General features: G+C 42.4%; 1 protein-coding gene across 1 annotated transcript; it reads right to left on the bottom strand.

Annotated features, from left to right (window-relative positions):
* Positions 1-221: 221 nt before the first annotated feature.
* Positions 222-20,850, bottom strand: LOC103609736 (rho-related BTB domain-containing protein 1-like). The gene is made up of 7 exons (XM_008594022.1): positions 20,660-20,850; positions 17,277-18,250; positions 15,468-15,586; positions 8,826-8,976; positions 5,874-5,962; positions 2,899-3,004; positions 222-2,405 (listed from the first exon to the last, which is right to left on the bottom strand). Exons 1-7 carry the CDS (start codon positions 20,779-20,781, stop codon positions 2,236-2,238), a joined length of 1,731 nt encoding a protein of 576 aa, XP_008592244.1. The 5' UTR covers positions 20,782-20,850; the 3' UTR covers positions 222-2,235.
* Between the last annotated feature and the right edge of the window lie 1,433 nt (positions 20,851-22,283).

Consider the following 22,283-nt stretch of genomic DNA (forward strand, 5'->3'; position numbering starts at 1 on the left):
AACTGTATTAGCCAAGAAAAGAGCAAGATACCTTACTTACATCACGGCATTGGAATCTCTGCTGACCACACTAAAAGCAAAGATGACAATCATTCAAACTGCTTTGTCACTGGAGCACACACAAGCCCCCATGACCCAGCACCTTTCAAGTTCTGATAGTTTTCAAAAAGCTATTAAACTGCACACATGATATAGCAGTCCTTAAAATAAAACTGGAGGCATTTTGTAGCTAAACAATTTTATTGGCTTTTTGTGAAATAAAAAACACAAACCACAATGGTTAAAGGCCATAATCAGCATCAACCAAATGAACCAGCCACTTGGTTACAGTAGCTGATAACACTAGTGGATATTATTGCTTATATCCCAAGTTCATTTATATGTCCATTACATTTTGGCAAGATTACAATCAAATGGGAGCTTTGGTTGTATAAATTCAACTCCGACTACTCATTGAAAACTCAACCTCTACCATTTTATGATGGGATACATGCCAATTCTTCCTGAGTCTTGACATTTATCCTCTCATTCTATCTCCTTCCTCCTTCCATTAATGATTTACAACCCTACAGAAAAAAAATTAAGGTAGACGTATTTATAACCATCCCTACTCTATTGCCCCTTCATTCGTCACGAGAGGGTGATGCATTTCGGGGACTCTCCAAGTTCTTGTATCTCATGTCTTTACACTGCCAGTAATAAACGCCCATCTGTAATCTAGAGATGCTTTCGAATGCATAAAAGGCTGTCAGTATTGGGGTTTGAACTCACCTGTCTTTCCCATCTTCTGAAAAGCTAGAAAAAAATAAAAACAAAACCAACAGCCCTTAGCATCCCAACAGAATGAGTCCCAATCCCTGCCACACGACATCTCATGGCAGGTATGGAGCTGTGGCCTTAAGATGCTGTGTGTGTGTGTGTGTGTGTGTGTGTGTGTGTGTGTGTGTGTGCACGCACTGTAACATTTTCATTACAGACAAGCAATGACTGACTGCCTCTCAACAGCTCCCCTGCTCTACACTTTCTACTTTAACACTGAAAACTCAGAATGACGAAAGTCAGAACTAACTCACAATAGCACCATTTCCTGCACTTTTGGAATTTAGATTCCTTTCTGTGTTGGAGAATGCAGGGACCCAGCCTCCAGCTTTGTGCTTTCACAGGCCCTGCTGAATTTCAGCAGGCGTGGGTGGTCTGCCGTAGCCTACTTCTGCAGCGACATGAATTTTCCCTGGGAAGAGTTAAAAATACGTGTCTTACAAAGTGAAGTTGGCCACAGGTGAGAGACCTGAGGAAGCCTGTTTCTGGTGGTGAGATGTTACAAGCCTGCAGATGGCGGGACAGAGTCTGGGGACCTTTTTCCTTGCCATCTCAGTTCAAGTCAATGGAGAATCTGCATGCAGAAGCATGGCAAGATCAAGGAATACTGAGCAATCCAAACACCAATGCTCTAATGGTATCTTATATATTCAGGTCCACCAGTGAGTTTGCCCTGGATAATGCTGGGATTTAATAAGCCCTTCTAATGATTATAAAGATTATCCTCTTGAGTCTAGACATTTGAAACAACAGAATATTTGATATCACTATATTTTACATGGCACATATAATTACTAGCACTTACACGGCAAATATTGTAAATACACATTCTTCGAGTTGCCTTGGTAATTATACCGATGTTATTCAGCAGAACAAAGATTAAACACTCTCCAAGTTGCACTTTGGGAGATTTCAGTCCAATCCCTTACTTCACAACAAAAGGATAACCCTGTAATTACATAATAAAGCCCAGTGGTCAGGTGGGTGAAGAGAATCACAGGGCGACTTCAGGGTCAGTTTATGGCCTGTAAAATAAAGTAATACATAGTATTTTTCATTTCAACAAAATACAAGAGACCATATAAAAATATTTTCCAATTTGGAATCTGAAACATGAAAGCTGGATTTTTTTTTCTTTGTATAAAAAGAAACAAAATAACGGACTAAAGTTTATTAAGCCTCCTAACAAAAACTACACTATCAGTGGAAGGAAGGCAGCGAGACTGGCTTCCCTTTGTGTCGGGCTCGCTGCCGGTGAGCTTGTGCTTCGATCCTAGCAAAGAGAAATGCACAGAAGTGGAGGAAGGTCAGTGCCTGGAACCTGAACTACACCGTATCTCTAAGAAGAGGACTAATTTTACAGTAGTGCTGTGAAAAGTGGTGTATCAGATTACTGATTTCTTTTTCTCTCCCTCCTCAGGCGACCGCGGGAGATGAATTCCAGAAGCACCACTTCCGTCGTGAGTGATGTTTATTTAGTGCCATGTCTTCCTTCTCTCGCTCCCTTTTCACACGCTGGTAGTGGTCTTCCTCCTTCAGGTACCACACGGGGGGCCAGCGGTGCCGCTCAAAGTATTCCTGGTTGTCTGGTGAAGGGAAAATGCTGATGGTAAGACCTGCTGTTCATTAACTATTCCTGTGTGCTTGTGCTTGCCATATATCCTCTCAACAGCCTGATGCAGCAGGGACTCTGATTAGGAACATGTGCAGGCTAACTTTGCAACACTAAAGTTTTGAGAGGTAGAATCTCTTCCCTAAAGTCGTGTAGCTGGGCACTGAGAACCTGGACCCAGGGCTGCTTGATCGCAGAGTGTAAGCTAGCTCCTAAGGGCACCTCCCTTGGAAAGGGGAAGCCAGCACTTGCAGCATGCTCTGCAGCAGGGCACCCTGAGCCCTAGCCCACCCACATCCCTCAAGCATGAAGCTCTCCAACAAGAATTCCCAGCCTGCATTCCATGTCATGTCACATGAATATCTGACCGCCATGAGGTGACCCTGCTCCTTCCCAGGGAAACGGAAGGGAAGCGCTTTGGTCAGAGGTGAGGAGAGCTGCATGGACGGGGAACAGCACAGTCTCACCTGCAGACTTGGATTTGATTTCCTTGCGGAACTTGGAACACACGCTGTTGTAGTTGGTGCAGATGTGGTGCAGACACCAGGCGGCCAGCTGGTGGGCATTGTGAAACTGCAGAAAAGTGACCAAAAGGGGGTCAGACTCGAGTTTCTTTTTTTTTCCTTTTTGTCTTTTTTTACTGACCGGCAACGGGATCGCAACCCTCGGTGTTGCGTCCGCACCGCACTCAGCCAGTGAGCGGGAACCGGTCTCCACATGGGATCCGAACCCTCGGCGGGAGCGCCACCACAGACTCTCTAGTGTGCCACCGGGCCGGCCCCAGACTCGAGTTTCTAAAGTGGGGCCACAAAGAAACTGGAAGCCATTGTAAGGGTGAAAAGAAATAAAGGGCCCATATAACCAATTCAGTTCACCTCTTGTTTTGACCTAAGTGCTTTGACTTTGGCCACGGCTCAGATACCCACCAAGTATAATGGGGGGGCACACCCATTTCTTACCCTCCCATCATAGGTGCACCAAAAGTAATCACTGTACCAGATCAGGAGTTTAAAATATGCCTTGCCCTCTGCCCCACTTGGCCCTAAGTGATAAGCAACCGCAGCCTCTGGAAGACACCAGCCAGGAGCAGAAAGCTGCAATGTCATCTCTGTTTAAGGAAGCCTTGGCAATGGAATAATATTCCATGTCGCATGTCAGAGCTCAGCTTGCTGGGGCCAAAGATCTGAAAGAGGAGACTGCGGAATGTGTGATTGTCCTTACACCTGTCCTTTGGTTATGTAAGAAGAGCAGGTGCTTGGTATGGGCAGGGGAGGGGGGATCCAAATGCCACCCTTCTTTCTGAGCAGGTGCTCAGAAAAGGGAGGTCACAGCTGAGGTAGTTGTAACAGGAAAAGAAATGATGCTCAAAAATCGACAGTCAACTCCCCATCCCCTCCCCAGACCTGGCAGGACTGCCCCCACCCCTTACTCTTTCTGTCCCTGTCCTTAGACATCTGTTCTGTTGTCTGTTGCTACTGGTGTTTCTTTGGTCAGGTGAAAGCCTGGAACCTTCAGCATGGTTCCCCTGTGGCCTGTATCCACTGCAAAGGCCAACAGAAAAGCCAAAATCCTCAGAAACCCACTCAAGAGACTCTCTGCAAATCACAACCCCTCACATCAGAGACAGTTTTAGCTGTGCTTCCAACTTCTCTTGACGTTAGGTTTCTCTCTGAACTTAAGATTGGAGCAGTGGTGTGCCGGGTTGGCTTGTACCACCAAAGAGAGCCAGTGTGTGCATTTCTTCCCTACTCTGACATCAGTGACTTCATGTTGTTATAATCGGCCACAGTGGGAGTACTTACACCATGGAAACTGGAAAATGCAACAGATCAGGGTCCCACTGCCCCCAAGCTGACTGTGAAATCACCAGCACAACACTGGGTTAGGGTCTGATGAACGAGCTTAGACGTGGGACAGCCCATGTTAAACTCTTGCTACCGCAGCTTGTCAGGGCTTGGCAGTAATTGTATTATTTCCTTGCAGGGTGTGTGTGTAGGGGGGAGAGGGGTGGGTGAGAGAGGGGGGAACACAGAGCAAACAAACAGACACAACTGCAAATCATTACCTCAAGTGAACTGGCCCTGCATGAAATTCTGGGTCATTTCAGTTTTCTCTAGGAGGAACACTCATAGAGAGAGCTCAAGTCATAAACTGTCCCCCAGGCCTGTTTCAAAAGACGCCAGATTCCAAGTGTGGACCGCCAGTTTTGATGGGGACTTGCAGATTCTACTGCAGTAGAGTCTGTTCTCAGTTTTTTACTGTACCCGCTATTAGACTGTTTTCCTCACTGGATTTTCATAATTTGTATTTGTGTCCGTTTCTTTCTCTCCCTTGCCTCCGACTGCCCCGAGAGCAGAGAATCTAATCTCCTGCTTGTATGTACACGTCCTCTGCCTAGGGTGGTGCCCGTACTTGGGGAGAAAATAACACACATCTGTTACACGTGAAGTGGGAATGAACAGGCTGCTGGGAAGGCCAGTCCACCTCCCTCCTTTCTGAGCCTGCGCCATCTCCTCTGGCCACAGTTGGCATGGTCTGGGCAACACCTGCTGTCTGCCACCTCCTCTCCCTTGATTAGGAAATACTGATTTAAACGGCCTGGCCTAGGACTTAGTAAGCCATGGCCCTAATTGACACAGGGAACAAAGAGAGCCAAACCCAACAGGCTGAAGAAAAGACTGAGGAGTTTCCTCTCAGTTCTCTCCGAGTGGTAACTCCTCATGAATCAGTCTGTGCCAGGGCTGGACATTCTACGTGTGTGCCTTGCGTCGTGAGAGGGCTTCTGCTCTCCAGGGCTCGCTCCTGAACGCCCTCTACTACGTGATTCTCACAATAATGTGTAAGGCTGGTAGGGTGTGAATTACCATCCCCATTTCTTTGAATGAAGAAACTGAGGCAGAGTTCGGCTTTGTGCCTTGAGGAGGTTCGTCAGTTATAAAACTGAAACCGAATCTTGGTCCTTCTCTGGGAGAAGACTGCAAGAGTGTATTGGGATTATGGAATTACCATATCAATATGAAAAAATACTAATTTTAGAAAACTCCAGGGGAGCTGCAGTGAGATATTTGTTAACAGGGGCCATTATAGGCTTCATGGAATTCTAGAAACTGTCTACTCTTGGCCAAATACGTGTCCAAGAATTCAAAGGAGAGAGACCTGCCCCACCCCTCATCATGTCCCAAGTGGTTCTTCCATGTGCGAAGTCGGTGCCTTAGGGGACAGTGGGACTGGTGTGGGCATGGGGTCCTTGGTTTTTCAAACGATGCCCAGCAAGCTGAATGGTGCATGAAATGTAAAACTCTCAGATCTCAGTGTACACGGGGGGCCTCTGTGACTCAGTGGTGACATCTTTATTTAGACAGATGCAACAGTGGAATGTTTCATCAGCATTAAATGAACTGGTTGAACACACTGAAAAGGTGAAAAGCAAACTGTTACAAACCTGGGCCAATTCCAGATAGGACAGCACTTCCCCATCGATGCCCACACCACTCACAGCGGCCTTGGTCAGCTCCTGCACAGCGTGCTGCTCTGAGGAAAGAGAGGGGCAGGAGGACGTGAAACCATGCCCTGCACGCCAGACATCTTGCCTGGCAGGGTGCTCTGGGACTACGTAAGAAAGGAGGAAATATAGGACACAGCTCTGGACAGCCATCTGAACTGGACACAGGGTCCATTCTGATGTGTGCCTTTCAGTACGCAGAGTTCTGGTCTCCAGCCATCGTACTGACATCTCTGGGGACTCTTGCTCGGGCTTCTGAGATAGCCAGACATACTAGCACTGTCCTGTCCAGGATGGTAACCACTGGCCACAGGAGACTATTTTAACTTAAATTAATTAAAATTAAATGAAATTAAAAGTTCAGTTCCTCAGTCACACTAGCCACATGAAGTACTCAACAGCCACATATGGCCACTGTATTGGACAATGATTTGTCCAAATGTATAAAAGGTTTTCCTCATTGCAGTAAGTTCTACTGGACAGTGTAGCTCTAGACAGTCTAGCACCTCCCTAGAATCCTCTAGACACATTCCTGTTTGACAGTTTCCCCACTCATATCGGTCCAATTCTCAATAACCCCTGACAGTGGAGAGACTGCATGACAGAGGAATAAGTCTGTGGGGGACATTAAAAAGGCGAATGCACATGTCTGTCTCAATAGCTACGAATGGATGACATATTGTGCAACCTCTTTGATTACAAAGTCTGGGGAGACCTTCAGCCAAAAGTAACAAAAACCCAGTTGGGAGAGGCGTTTCTGCTTGGGAGCTGTGTGCAAGGCTTCTAAATTGAATTTAAATTGTGGTTCTGGTACTGAGCTAACCATCTCTTTCCTCTGTCTGGGCTGTCACCTGCTTCTGGGATTGACATATGTGGGTATGCCTTGGCCCAGCATTTCTAGCTCTTTGATGCCTATGTCCTCTCTAGGGTTGCGTATGTTCTCCTAATGCAGGAGAGTGTCCAAATCAAGCCTACCCTCTGCTCCGGCTCTGCATACTTGTTAGTTGGTATGTCTATGTCTGGACAATAAGGCATCTGGAATTGAATGGTATCTCTGGCACCACCTTCCTCAGTCAGATTGACAGACACAGAACTATTTGGAACTAAATTTCCTGGAGAAGTCATCCAGGCTCTTTAAGTTTAGATAACTGCAACATTTCTTAATATCCATTTAACACTGGCTCATAAAGCATTTTCACGCCAGAAACTCACTTTTAAACACCAAGTTCTAAATACTGTATACTAGACAGTATCCACCAGATACTATAAATGATTAAAGGAACCATCTTATGTACATTTAATAATCATAACATCAATAACAACATTTAATAAAACTAAACGTATGCGGAAGTCTGGATGTCACACAAGAAGCTTTCTTTGGGTCAGTTAAAAAAAGAAAAACTTTTATGGATAAATAAATCCTATGTTTTCATTGCCAGACTTAATATTTAAGCAAAAATGGCCTTTCTCTGAGACTGATCACATACCCTGTTTGACAGATTAGGCTCCAAATTACTTTTGCCCATTTCAAAAAGATTGAATTTATCCTCAAGGGACAAATACTTGTAAAACCTGTGGATAGTTTAGTTAAATGGATTGGAACTCATATTTCTGGAGGCCAAAAAAAAAGGGCTTGCCCACTGAAGCTGCCTAGAGTTAGTATTTAAAAAGTAGTACATTCATTTGGATCTGTAACTTCAGGTATATTGGGTTAAAAACAGTTTTAAAAAAAAATCTGATAGTGATGTATCAACTCTTTCTATCCAATGGGGGAAGAAATCGGGGGAAGAGAATACGTTGATCTCTGGCAAGTTGTGTGTAGCAGCAACCTGGAGCATGAAAAATCTTTTTTCCAAACACAATGCCAAAAAGTTGAGGGCAGATAGGACTGGTTGGTTTGTTCATATGTTCATCTTCATTCACTGGATTATTCAACACATATTTATTGAGAACTTAATATGCTCAGACACTTTTTTACATGCAGGGGACTGGCCCACGAACAAGACAGGCACCGTCTCTGCTTTCCTGGTCAACAGGAATCAACTAAATATAGTGATAAACACCCAGATTGTGAATTGACACCTCTGGTGAATAAAGCTGAAGGTTTAAATTCAAGAAAAAGATATTTAAATGCACATTTCCTATGTAGACCTGCTTCAGCTTACCAAGAAATGATACATAAGATTTTCTGAAGTTAAGCCAAGTCTCCCTTCTTCTCTGTCTCCCAAAATGAACCTGACAATGTCAGAACATTTTCTAAAATAGCTTTAAGAAAACCACTTATATAATGCTTACTATGTGCCAGACACTGTTCTAAGGACTTTATATATTTTAACTCATTTAATCTTCATAACAACTCTATGGTAGAATATCTCCATTTTAAAGAGAGAGAATGCTTAGACACACAGCTACAGTCAAATAAAGGGCAAAGTCACCCAGCCAGTAAATGGCAGAGCCAGGAATTGAACCTGGCAGTCTGGCTCTGTGGTCTTTGTTCTTAACCTCTGCATCTACTGCCTTTTTCTTAAAGACAGTATCTGTGTACACATTAGGGGGATAATGCAGACAGAATAGTTTAATTTCAAATTCCATAGCCCACAAATGATTCAGCTAGCATAGAGCATGTGCGTCAAGGGTAGAGGTCATACCTTACCAATCTTTACATTTGCCTCACCTAACGGGACCTGCTGCAAAGTAGGTGCTAAGAAATATTTGTGGAATAGAATTGGGCTGTCTGATACATTTGATCAATTCATATCACCCTGCATGAGACAGTCCTATTTTGGGTGATAAAAAAATATTTTTATTCCCTGGAAATATTATTTTTGTTTAAATGTGATTTTGATAAATATAACAGTCAGACACTGCATGGCCTTGAGTCATCAGCCTTACCTGCAAGTGCAACCAAGTGTGGCAGGCAAAATCTGTTTGCCAAGGCAATTAATTCCAGTGGGTCCAGGTCCAAGTTAGGTGACAACTGCTTGTTATAGAGATAATCCAATACCGCTTGCATTGACATCTTGTTTATGTTCGGGAGACATACCTGAAATATTATATGAAAAGCTAAATTCTGCTGAAGAAAGCAGGGAGTGAGCACATTTTCAGGCTGTGCTGCTTATAGATATCCCAACTGTGTGACTTGATATTGGCGAGTCTCGGACACCTGCTTTGAGATTGTGCATAGAAGTCATTCAGTATTTATGGCTTTAAACGTAACAGTTTTGATCTGTAGATGACAAACGAGTGGAGTTGCCTGACAAAGCCTGATTTGGAATTTTTAAATGGCTATTTGGACTTATAAATCAGACAAATGGGCTGTAAATGTATGATGACATTAGGGGCCCTATTTGCCAAGCACCGTATAATACTCTATTGTGGAAAAAGAAATCTCCTAGCAACGTGACAAGTGTTGGAGGGAGGGGAGTGGAGCTGCAGACACACTGTTGTGGACATGTGGCAGAGCCCAGCTCTCTAAGATGTCAAAATAGAGGATGAGCAACCACCCTCGCTGCCACAGTGACTGGCTTGATTTCGACATTCTGTCAGTATATGCTAGCACGATATATACGCTTTATTGTGTTTTTCCTACAACCACATGGATTCGGAACCACTGAAATGTTATCAGGTACTGGTAGAAGCAGAGAATCCAAAGGAGTCCTTGCCTGGGACACGTGGGGGAGTAGTTGGTTGGGTATGGTGAACTGTCCCCTGTAGGACTCGCCCTCTCCTTCCTGAGTACCTGTAGTTGTTGTGTGTACACATGCATGCTAGAGTTTACTGGAGAGTCAGGGCCTGCCTGGGAGGCAGAGTTCCAGACAAATGGGCATGGATCAATGGGGATGTATGCTGTATAGCAGCTACTCTTTATTTTCAGTCTTTAACCCATGAGACAGGCCCCAGAGTAGTACAGAATGGCTAGATTGTGTTTACTATGGTAATATTGATGATTATAATAACTAACCTTAATTGAAGACCTTCTATTCACCAGGCATTGTGCTAAGCTTTCCACAGCACTATCTAGTTTGATCCTTATATCTGCCCTAGGAGGAAGAGACTATTATTTTTGCCATTTTAGAGACAAGGAAATTGAGGTTCAGGGAGTTAAGTCTTGTGTCCAAGGTCACAGAGATAGTTAGTAGAGATTGGGATTTAAACCCAGGTAGTATAATTCTAAAGTCTATGTTCAGAATTGCTGTGCACTACTGGAAACCCTTAATGGCAAGGAAGCAAAGGTTTGGGTTACAGAACAATAAGGCACCATATTTCAGTAACGGGTTTTTTTTTTTGTCTTTTGTCTTTTGTCTTTTTCCGTGTCCGGCAACGATCGCAACCCTCAGTGTCGCCCCCGTACTGGACCGGGGACCGGCAACGGGATCGCAACCCTCGGTGTTGCTCCCGCGCCTCGCTCAGCCAGTGAGCGGGAACTGGTCTGTATGTGGGATCCGAACCCTCGGGCGGGAGCGCCGCCGTGCTTCCCAAGTGGCGCACTTATCCAGTGCGCCACCGGGCCGGCCCTTCACTAACGGTTTTTAAGAACTAGATTTCTCATTCAAAAGGATGAACAGTTATGAACTTCTTGGTTCATGTACTTAATAAATCTCTATATAAATATAAATGCATATAAAGATGCATATAAAGATACATATCTATATATTATATATGATTACATATACATACATGATTATATCTATATATCATATGAGGGTTCTTCAAAAAGTTCATGGAAAATGCATATTATGAAATTGTTTAAGAATTGTTTAAGCTATAGAAACCTTCTATGTTATTCTCCTGTGCAGCCAACAGACACCTCAGAGAAGAAACAACATCCTTTCAGATAGGCAGAGCTGTCCCTTAATGTATCATAGGGAAGGCCCAGAAAAACTTCTAGAAAATATTAAGAAACTTACCCTCCCCCGCTTTTAGACCTCGTCAGTGAAAACAACAATTATGATTCCATAAATAAGCTGCATAGATCATTAACATAAATGATGTGATAAGCGTGATCATTTCAAGTTTCTAGAGTTACCTCTACAATAGATAGAACTCGATGAGTAGAAACTATTAACAATATTATTATTTTAAAATAAAGAAGCCATTGTACATGCTGGGTCATCTGCAGCATACAGATGTTGGACTGGTATTCCTCCCTTCAACCAGCTGTATCTACATACAAATAACTGCTATTCAAGTGAGTCTGACACCAGTTATACTTGTGTGTATGCTTATATACATAGACATTTATATACACATGCATTTGTCTTAGATAATGAATTTATTTATAGATACACACACAAACTTGTTTCTGTGTGTATGAACACATGATGACATTTCATTTCTCTAGAATAATGTTTGGATTAGTACAATTTTCTAGATAACTGAAGGTTAATTAAGTTGCAAAACTTTAAAATTTGAACCATTTTGATAGTGAAAGTATCCACATTTTACAAAGTGCTAAGTGCTATAAGATGTTAGTAATTGTTAATATAAGAAATCCCAGAGCTTCCTACAAACACCTACTCGCTCAGAGATGGGGATATCTGCTGCTTCTGAAAACAATGCCTTTGGGGACAGAGCAAAAGTCTGGGGCAACCCCAGGGATATGTCACTAAAATGCTGTGTGACCTTTGATAAATCACTCAACCTCTCCTACCCTTAATTTCCTCATATTTTTATGGGAGGAATTTGGAATGGATGCTATCTAAAATTTTTTCTTTTTCACTGTGGCTCTGGGCTTTGAAAATATTCAGATTAATGTTAGCAGTTTTTGGTAAAGAATGTATTCTAAATCATTGCTTAAAGAAAAAAAGTCCTGTTAGAAATACAAATGGCAAAATGGACATCCTAAATATAAAAAAGTTATTTCTGGCAGAAGGAGATACCAGATTCCAGTGAGCGCCCTGACCCAAAATTCCCAGTGTCCCCAGAGTGTTCTGACATTTGTAATCACCCATGACCTGCTGTTTCCTTTTTGCTTAATATGATATTAATCATTTTCAAAATGAATTTTTTGGGGGGCAAATAATGTTAGAGACCCCTAGAAGTAACCATCAAATGATAATAAACTGAAAATACTTTCAGAACATGTATTTTTTTTCCTATGGCTAATTTTTTTTGAAAGCCTTTTTCTGTGATTTCGACATTTATGATTAACAGTTTAACAACAGACAGACCTTTTTGTAGCACTTTAAAAAATAATACAAATAAAGCTACACAAGAAATGGAATAAAAAATTTTGCATCCTACCTGCTAGATGTAGCTTAAAAAAAAAAAAGTAATGAAAGAGAATATAATGCCACCCTAAACAATGTCCATATTTAGTTCAGTTGGTTTAAAATTTTAATTGGGAAGATTAGCTCAGACTATTAGGCTTATAATTAGAGATGGTCTCATAGAGAATGAAAAAGTATTCTAGATCCAGAGCATTGCTTACTACAACCCAGGCATGCATTTATAATGAACCACTTGCTGAGTGCCTCTGGGGAGAGAATTATGCTTACTGCTACATTTAAAGTAATGAGGAAAAATATAAGTAAAATACAGTGTCTTCTTGAATATTAAATGACAAAAAAGTTAAAGTAATTTTAATAAGCATATTTTATTCTTTTCCAGATATGGATGTGAATTCTATTAATGCCAAAAAAAAAAAAAAAAAAAAAAAAATCGGCTGATTTTCGTAGGGGAAGTTAGAATTTCAGATTTTCACAAGACAATAAAAGGTGGCCTAGAAAGGCCAAATCCCACATGTGAATACACATCTAAGTCAATCATAGAGCATTTATGGAGTGTTCACCTGAGTGCTCTTCCCTACTCCTATAACCACCTGTATCATACTTTCCTAGTTTAGAAAGGGAACTGGGGGCTTTTTAACTTAGAGCTGTCAGGGGACAAGAACTTTTTACCCATCTGTCATGGAAAGAATTCAATAAGAATACTCCAGGATAATAGTCACTAACATTTGTTGAGTACACGTATGTTCTAGGCACCAAATTCTCATGCCTTATCTGCCCTTTGAAGAAAGTTCTTTTGTTATCCCCATTTTATAGATGAGGAAACAGGTTTAGAGAGGGTTGGTTGCTTGCCCAAGGTCAAGCTGAGACTACAGTTCATAACTCTTACATTACAGTCTACACTGGAAATAAAGAGAAGGGGCAGGCAAGGGTGGAAATATCAACAGTTCGTGGCATTCTTTTTTTCCTTTTTGTCTTTTTTACTGACCGGTAACGGGATTGCAACCCTCGGTGTCGTGCCCGTACCGGGGACCGGCAACGGGATCGCAACCCTCGGTGTTGCACCCGCGCCGCGCTCAGCCAGTGAGCGGGAACCAGTCTCCACATGGGATCCGAACCCTCGGTGGGAGCGCCGCCATGCTCCCAAGCGGCACACTCTCCAGTGTGCCACCGGGCCGGCCCCGTGGCATTCTTAATATATTGGCTAAAAGAATTTTGACACAGACCTTTGGTTGCTTGGTTCTATAGTCTCTGTCTTTTGAGCTGGGCTGAATCTATACGTGCCTGTTAGTCTCAGCTACAGTTCTACGTGGTGAGTGATCTAGTCTTTCCAGGCGGCTGAAACAGGTGACCGCCTCCAGGAGAGACTATTAAACAACCATATATACATGTGCGTTCCCATTCACTGCCAAGTTTTTGTTTTGGTCACCTCGACTGCACATTTTAATCTGGAGACGATTACGCTCCATTCTGGGAAGGGATCAAGGGGATTAGCATTCGGGAGGTCAGCTCTGACAGTGTCCCTTTCTGCCTGGATTCCTGACCTTGATCAACTTCTCCCTGCTCAGTTATAGCAGGCCCTCTGCTGCACGATCAGCGGGCATTTAAGTGAGCTGGAAAAGTAAGGGGAGCAAGCCTCCGAGCTCTTTACCTCTGGAGATTACTGAAGTGGGTAACATGCCAATTGGATGAGGTTTTATTAATCAGTGACTACCCCACATTCTTCTTGGAAGTAAAAGGGAAAGAATGGCATCACCACCAACAACAGCAAAATGAGACTAGTGGCAGCTACCATTTATTTAATGCTTGCGAGGTGCTTTGCAAGTATTGACTCTTACACCTTACAAGCACACTATGGGTTATTATTGTGTTTTCCAGATGGCGGCACTGGAGCTCAGAAAGGTTAAGTCACTTGCCCAAGGCCACACAACTTGAAAGTGAAGGGGTTGTGAGTTGAGCCCCACAGCCCCTTAACTGTGAGGCTTCCACTATGCTGCAGTAGTCTCAGTAACAACGCTCCAAAATGCCTTTGGCCGTACAGGAGAGACTTTGATTAGTGAACCTCCTGATTTATAAAGGCTGTTAGACACCAGCAGAGGTCATCGGGATAATTCTAATGTCTTTTCCCCAAACAGCAGACAGCCTTTGCTGGGGGTTGGTTTAGGAGCAGCTACAGTTTGTTCTGGAAGCAGGAGGGTGGCCTAGTGACCTTCTCAGCCCCAGCCATGCCAGGCTTGTGATTCTAGGATTCTGTTTCCCTACTTGGGGATGCAAATCCAGGCTCCTGGGTCACCACGGGGGTGCTTAGATTTCTTGTGGGAGTGCCCCTTTTGAAAAGAGAGCTATTGTTTTCTGTATTTCTTTTAAAAGTTTGGAGAGATGCTGAGATAAGCAAAACAAGCCTCTTAGGACAATAAACTTGACGGGGTGTCCCCATGTTTTCTGAAAAAAAGATGTTAAAAAATACTTGCAAAACTCAACAAAAATGCTTGCTCACTCCTAAAGTTAGTAGTGCTTCAATAGAATTCTTTTTTTCTTTTCCAACAGAGTTTGTAAGAAGATAAAGACATAGGGTCTCTGAGATACTGCTTGCTCTGCTGTAAGGACATCCTTTCTTTGGAGATAGGCCTAGCGGCTGACAGGTGACCCAGCTGCTTGCACTAGACCTAAGTACTTCGAGAAGCATGTTCACAGGAGTAACCACTGGCTCCATTACTGTTTCCTCACATTAAGCAACCTGAATGTCCCCTCACTATGGTGGAGAGGTCTGGGTAGAGTCTTGGGGAGTGTTGTAGCTCAAGGGAACCTCCAAGATGTTCTAGTGCATCCCTCATTTGGCAAATGAAGATACTGAGGCACCAGGATGTGGCTTCTTAAGGTTCCCTGTCAGGTTAGCAGCAGCGCCGAGCCCAGGACTTAAGTGACTGAGGAACTCTTTTAAGTTTCCTGAGCTTCTGGAAGACAGTCTGTCCCTCTTGTACTTGATTTGGATAGTACCTTGCAAGGTGACATTTGCTAAAAGGTACAGCTGATGTCTTCGTTGGCAAGGGGAGATGTGGGGATGAAAGGATGGGCTGTGTGGGAAGCACTTGCGTGCGCACACACACACAAGTGACTGATAAACAGCAGCTCCTCATAGCTGCCAAATTGAGGAAAGGGTGACCTAACCCTCAAGCACTGCCCAGGGAACTGTTTCATGGAGGCGGCTGAAGAATTGATGTCATCTGGGGCATTAAGCCCTTTCTATAAATACACACGCACCCACTCATTCATAAAGATGCCTCTGGGCTTTTAGTAAGGCACATACCTCACTGTTGGTGCTTTCCACAAACGACCCCCCGAACATGGCAGCCATCCACTCGCAGCTACAGATCAGCAGTGGCTTGTGGGCACTGATGGCTCCATCATCCAATTTAAATGTCACATCTGCCAAAGGACAGAGAAAACAACCGTGAGCCTGCTTCCCTGAGAGCTGTCGCCAAGGCTCCGCTCCACCCGCGCCTGTCCCTCTGCATCTCTCTCGCCCTCTCTTCCATATCTTTACTTACTGATTTCATGTCAGCCCCACCTCTGGCACACCCAATTCCTGCATTAAGCAGCAAGCCTTTAAAGTTCCACGTGTGGTCACAACACCAATTCTCTGAACAAGAAAGTAATACAAAAGAGAGGAACATTTTTCCTCCTCCTTATTATGAAAAATTTCAAACATATAGAATGGTGGAAAGAATAGTACAACGATCACTCACTTATCCATTGTTAACATTTTGCCATGTTTGCTTTAACTGTATGTGTATTTTTATATATTTTTATTTGTGTGCAGACTTTTTTTTAACAGATAGCAGATACTTCACTCCTAACTACTTTATCACACATATTCTAAAAATAAGAACATTCTCCTCAATGGCCATACCACAATCACACCTAAGAAAATTAAAAATAATTCCCTAATATCATCCACTATCTAGTTCATATTTAAATTTCTCTAATTATCCCTAAATTGTGTTTCATAGCCTTAAAAAAAAACCAAACAAAACCCCCCCCCAGAATCCAATCAAGGCTCCCACCCTGTATTTGGTTATGTCTCTGCAGTAAGGTGAGGGTGATTTGATCAATTTCACCTAAGGTCCATTGTTTTAATTTACTGTAGGTTTGTAACAGATTCTTTTCATTAACTTTCAAGACTGCTACTGCACCACGATGGCCAGTGATTGGAGTAAATATTTATTACTCATAAACTTTAAAATTAATAAACAGACTCAGTAACCGCTTATTGTATAGCACGCACCACAGCAGAGATTATGAAAGATAAAGACAGAAATAGAGGTACCCATATAAGTAGAAGTCAGAAAGTTAACTTTTCACAACAAAAGCCACACCCAAACACACCCAGCAATTTCAGAACAAACACAGTACAGGCACATGGGACAATGTGAGCCTGTGACCCACGTAGGACACGTGGGTCAGCACCATAGACACAGGCCACCAGTGTGCTCAAGCACTTACGGGAGGGCGCTGAGGGCAGCATGGGGCATAATTCTCAAAGACGAAGGAGGGGCAAGAACACTACGGAGGAGCAGGGCCAAAGAGTGTGGGGACAGAAACAGAGAGCAGATGAAAACAGATGAGACGGGCCTTCGGGAATGCAGAGGGCCACCAAGATTGCCTCAAGGACTTCCGTGGCCTCATGATCTGAGGTCACTGATTTTTGTAAAGGGTAAGTGCTGAAGGGTCAGTGGAGAATAGAAGTGGCAGAGAATGGGTCCTCAGGGGAAATCATAAGCATCGAGTTGGCTGGAGACAGGCTTAGGGGTACCTGATCTACCCTGAGGGGCCGCGTGGTGCCATGTTGGTTCAAGTCCTGGCTCTACCATTATTATCTGTGTGATCAGGGGCAAGTTACCTAACCTCACTGTCCCTCGGCTTCCCCATCTACAAAACTGAGAGAATAGTAAGTCTGAATGAGAAATATGTTAATACCTGTAGCATAGAAAAGTACATGGAAAAAAATAAGCACTTACAAATGTTAGCAACGGTTATCCTTTCCCTGCTTGTGTTCGGCTAACGTTTGGTAAAACACAACCAGAGGTACTGATGGCTCTGCCACAACCCCACTCACCTGAGAACGTCCCCTTGCTGAGACACTCTTTTATCCGATTGGCCTTCCTGACGTGAAAGGCTTTCGTAATCTCCTGGTTCATGAAGGCTTCCTTGTTCATGATGTTTTCTACCATCATCCTCAAATCAAACATCTCCAGGACCTCTGCGATCTGAGCCAGGCCCACCAGATCCTTTTCCTTCTCATCCAGTTGCCCCGTATAAAGAAACTGGAGCAGGGTCCGGAAAGGGCCTGGCTGGACCGACGAGTCCATCCTGACCACAGTCATGGGGCCCACGCGTTTTGAGATGGGATTGACTTGCATTTCCTTGTGCATGCCAACAAACCCCTTGCTCCAGCCTGACAAAGTCTGCGTCTCGGGAATCGAGCCCTCGGCTTCCATGCCCACAGTCCCCAACAGGTTCTTGCTTGAGGACTTCCACTGATCGGCCTGCGGTGTCCTTGGAGGGCCTTCTTCCCTTTCCTCCTCTGGGTCAAGACTCAGTGTCCGCCCCTGGAAATCCCTGCTCTGCTTCTCTTTCTCACAAGCTCCTTCCCCCCAGTTTGGGGATTCTTCACATTCCATTAAAAAAAGATCATAAAATTTGGAAGAAGAGGTAGCGAGGTAAATTCGATGTGCAAAGATGCGCTCCTGGTCCTGAAGGACAAACAGGACGTCGGCACACAGAGGATTGTTCAGTAAACAGGCAGCTTCATTTGTCCCCGTGTTAGGGCACTCTGGAATTTTGATGACCGGCGGAGGGGCTTTTGGAGGTAGGAAGGGTGCCTGAAGCAAAGGTTTCTGGACCTTCTTTAAGTGGGATTTCCAGAACTGCAGGTGCCGGCGGGAAATCAGCGCTGCTCGGATCGCGTTGTCAAACACGTCCTTGATTCCAAACTGGTCAAATACACTTGTTTCATAGTATGGTATGCCAAGCTCCTTTGCAACCTCTCGGCCTTTTTCTGGGGGCAAAATATCCCCCCTCTTTATGGGTCTGAAATAGAATATTTAAAAAATTATAATCAGCCTTATTTTAGGAAAAAAAAAATAGTAACCAGGGCCCATGTAAGCATCCAGTTGAATTAAACATTTAAAATCTCATTAGGGTTTTTACTAAAGCTCTTGAAAAATCTACACCACTTTTGAGTTTTTCAAATAGAAAGGAGTTATGACTGCAGAAAAAAAGGCTTTCAGTAGTAACCACAGTACGAGAAGTATCAGCCTTTTACTAGATATTTGATCTTGGTCAAGTTACTCAACCTCTTTAAACCTTGGTTTTCCCATCTGTATAATAATAATAAGTAATAATAATAATAAGTACCTATATCTTAAAGGACCATCGAAAAGTTTAAATGAGATAAGCTTAGCATGGTGCTTGGTCCCCAGTAAATGCCTGATAAATTTAGCTATTATCATCATTACTACCATCATCTTCATCACTACCACCTTATGCTTAAATTTTGCTTTATAACTTTAAAATGCATCCATAGGCATATTCATTCGAGCCTCACAATAATCCTATGAGGTGTTATTTTCATTCTATATTCTGAGAAAACAGGCAGACAGTTTATAGGGTTTACTTAAGGTCACATTTGCAAGTTGCTGAGAGACCTCTGCTAAACAGTTAAGAGTTTAGACTGTCCCACTGCTAGTTAAATAATCAACATCCAGCGGCTCACTAAGTTTCCTTTACTGGATTTGTGAGTCCTCTTTCATGTCTTTCTCTCTTTTCCACCATTCCCTTCATCACACCCTCATCATCTTTTGCTCTTAACTGGTCTTTCTTTACACTCTCCACATTTTAGCCACGGTCTTCATTGCTGCAAGAAAAGTGCTTACATAATACAAGCATGACTTGGTGGCAATTCTGTCTTAATTTCCTCTGATTCCACAAGGCCCATAGAATAAAGTCCACACCTTTTAGGCTGGCACACGAGGCCCCTTTATGATCTAATCAAACCCAGGGAGGACAAGACTTTAGAAGCAGTATAAGCAGTATAGTGCTGTGGTTATGGCATAACCACGTGAACGGAACAGATGGGTTCCAGAACATGGGCAAGATGTGACTTATTGTTACATTCTTCACAAACACACTTGATTCTAAAACGTACTCTTAGGAATTGATCCTCTTAAAAAATAAATATTTGGCCTTCAACACCAAAGGTAATGTGTATGACAGGCACTGGTCTTAGGAGAAAAAAGGTGACACTGGGCAGAATTTGGATTTGAAGACCTGGATGGAGAAACTGTAGGGTGTTGGCAAAGGTGAAAGGGAAGTGTGGGGAAGAAGTTTTAACTTCAAATTTTGCTCCGGCAGGCACTGTGTTCCTTGTTCCTAGGACTGACTGGGTATTTACTAACTGAAACTCTTCAAGGCTTAGGTCAGATACCACCTCCTGCATGAAATCTTCTCAGAACTGCTCTAAAGAAGGGACTGTCCCCACCACTGTCCACTGTAGCTCTGTGACCCACCTCCAGTTCTCCGTGCATCCATGGTTGTGAGTCCTGATTATCCTAACCTATTCCTTTACATGAAAAGTTCCTGAGGCCAGGGGCAGTCTCTCATTCACTGCAAGTCTCCATTCCTTCTATGTGGCTCCTAATAGTCAGTTCCTAGTCCATGCATTTAAGAATTGAAGGTTTGTGAGTTTAAAAAGTTTGTGTCCATATAAAATCTTATCAGTAAGCCTATCAGGCAAACATCAAAGGAAGGTATTAATACCAAAAATTTTTTAAAAGCTATGCTCTCCAGCAAAAAATGTAAACATGGAAAACATACACAATTGTTTTTTATCACGGGAATTTGAGGGAGCACAGTGTTTTAGAAATTCTTATTTCCCCCCAAAATTGATAACCACATTTTACATAATCACTAGAGACATTTAAAAAGCAGTGCTTTTTTTTCAATTATGGTCCAAATTATTTTTAAAAACTGGACATTCATCTTAGGAATAAAATACTCTCACAGGTTGGACTGAGGAATAGGAGGAGGATGAGAGACACACTTGCATATCTGTATTTGTATGAACCTAATGTTCCCCGGGGCCAAGAACTGTGGCTGATTACTCTGAGTGTCAATTAACTTAATTATAATAGTCATAATATCAAGAATGACATTATGATGGGTTGCTAACATTTTGTCTGATACTTTACAAATTTCAAAGCTCTTTTATACACACCATTTTGTAATTACAGAATTTACTTCAAATACTGGACAAGTGTTTTACAAAAGTGGGTTCCAACCTAAGAGAAGATAGTGTGTGCGAAGGGGTCAGGGCACATCCCCTCATGATTAAGGGGCTAACCAGAGCCTCTGAAGAACAGAACACTGGACTACAGAGACACCTGCTACCTCTAAATTTTATTTTGGCCAGCGCAGTCAACACTGAGTCCCTTGGTTTACCTTGCTAATGGGCGTCTGGCTCGATTAACAGCATCCAGATCGGCATAGCGGAGATCTAGCTGGCAGCCAACAAGGATGACAGGCGTGCGAGGACAAAAGTGCTTGATTTCTTGATACCACATGGTTTTCACGTGATTGAGGGAGCTGGGATTAGCGATCGAAAAACAGAGGACCACAACATCAGACCTAAAAGGAAATCACAAAAGAAGCTTGTATTGAATTTTAACTTTCTGTTTTCCTTTTACCATTATGGTTCCTCCACTCCCCAACCCATCTAATGCCATATCATGTCACAATTAAAAAAAAAAAGATTAGATATTAAAATACATCTTGGAGTCATGCAAACAGCCTAAGCCCCCACATTCCGGCACCAACACTGCAGAATGCTTACGCATCGAAATGTTTCCAATGAAGTTATTTTACTGTAGGGATGGTTACCCAAACTTAACAGTCCTGGAACCACAACATGCTGAACTATTTCTGTTCATCACAAGAAATAGTTTCAAGATGAAAGAAAATAATAAAACTCCCTTTTGCCAGTTTAAACATAAAGGTGGTGATGACTCAACCCAATGAGATAAAGCAAATAGTTTAAACATTACTGAAAATGTCCCAAGTATTTGCTGTACAGAATCAGCAAATATACAGAGGGATTTCTGCCCTTCTTCCCACTTAAGCACACATGTAGAAAGCACAACCACTTATCTGTTTCCAAAATGAAAAATCCTGAATTTGCAGGAATTTTGACTCTTTACTAGGTATAAGGCAAGAAAATATTTATCATACAACTAGGCAAGAATTAGATGGATGGCTAATAAGATAAGAAAATACTGGAAGCAGATTTCTCAAGTGTTATATACAACATAGCAGGTACAGGGAGAAAAGAAAAATTGCTTTATAGTTATTTTTGACATAGAATCTTCTATTTTTACATAATAACTTACCATTACAGAAGCCAAAGAACTGTCTTGCAAAACAGTTGTTCAGTTATGGTATCTGATGGATAGCTGCTAAAGGTATCTTTAATAGGAATTATAAACCATTGTTCAAGGTTAAAATAGGCTGAATGATGAAGAATATATCCTCATTAAGGCAGAAGAATATAAAGCATAGGAAAAGTTATGCCCAAGGATTCAAGAAGATCTTGCGGCTAAATTCGGAAATAAACTCTTACAATTTTATTAGATGTTAATTTATTGCCTTTATTGTTTATGTAATGAGAAGAATCAAGTCAATGAATCAAAATATCTTCTTTTTAAATCATTAATGAGCTCTTCCTCCTACATATCAATGAAGACAAGCAAATATATATGCAGGCAGCCATAAAATTTCTAAAAATAATCATTTGCAATGCAGAAAACTGCAGGGTGCTTACATGAAAAGTAATTCAGAGGTTGAGTCTTTAAATTTATATCCAAGAAAAACTGCACCAGACCACAGTAAACAGAGGGAAAATCTTGAGATTAAAATATTTCCAAATTATAAAAGAGGATCTAGGACTCGAAGTAGATGAATGTATTAATCTGCATGTTTAGAATCTCCTCAAAAATAAAGATATCAAAGATTCTTGGGTCCTGGAATAATATGTATAAAAATATACATAAATATAAAAATGAAAGGGAAG

Source organism: Galeopterus variegatus, unplaced genomic scaffold (genome assembly GCF_000696425.1).
Source record: "Galeopterus variegatus unplaced genomic scaffold, G_variegatus-3.0.2 Scaffold10024, whole genome shotgun sequence".
NCBI lineage: Eukaryota > Metazoa > Chordata > Mammalia > Dermoptera > Cynocephalidae > Galeopterus > Galeopterus variegatus.

What these genes read in the sequence shown, in the direction of transcription:
- LOC103609736 (XM_008594022.1), bottom strand. Translation starts at nt 20,781, where the DNA reads ATGTGGTATCAAGAAATCAAGCACTTTTGTCCTCGCACGCCTGTCATC. An exon ending in GCCAGACGCCCATTAGCAAG is followed by an intron (nt 18,251 to 20,659) that starts GTAAACCAAGGG and finishes ATTCTATTTCAG; the next exon opens with ACCCATAAAGAGGGGGGATA. An exon ending in AATCAAATCCAAGTCTGCAG is followed by an intron (nt 2,406 to 2,898) that starts GTGAGACTGTGC and finishes TCCCTTCACCAG; the next exon opens with ACAACCAGGAATACTTTGAG.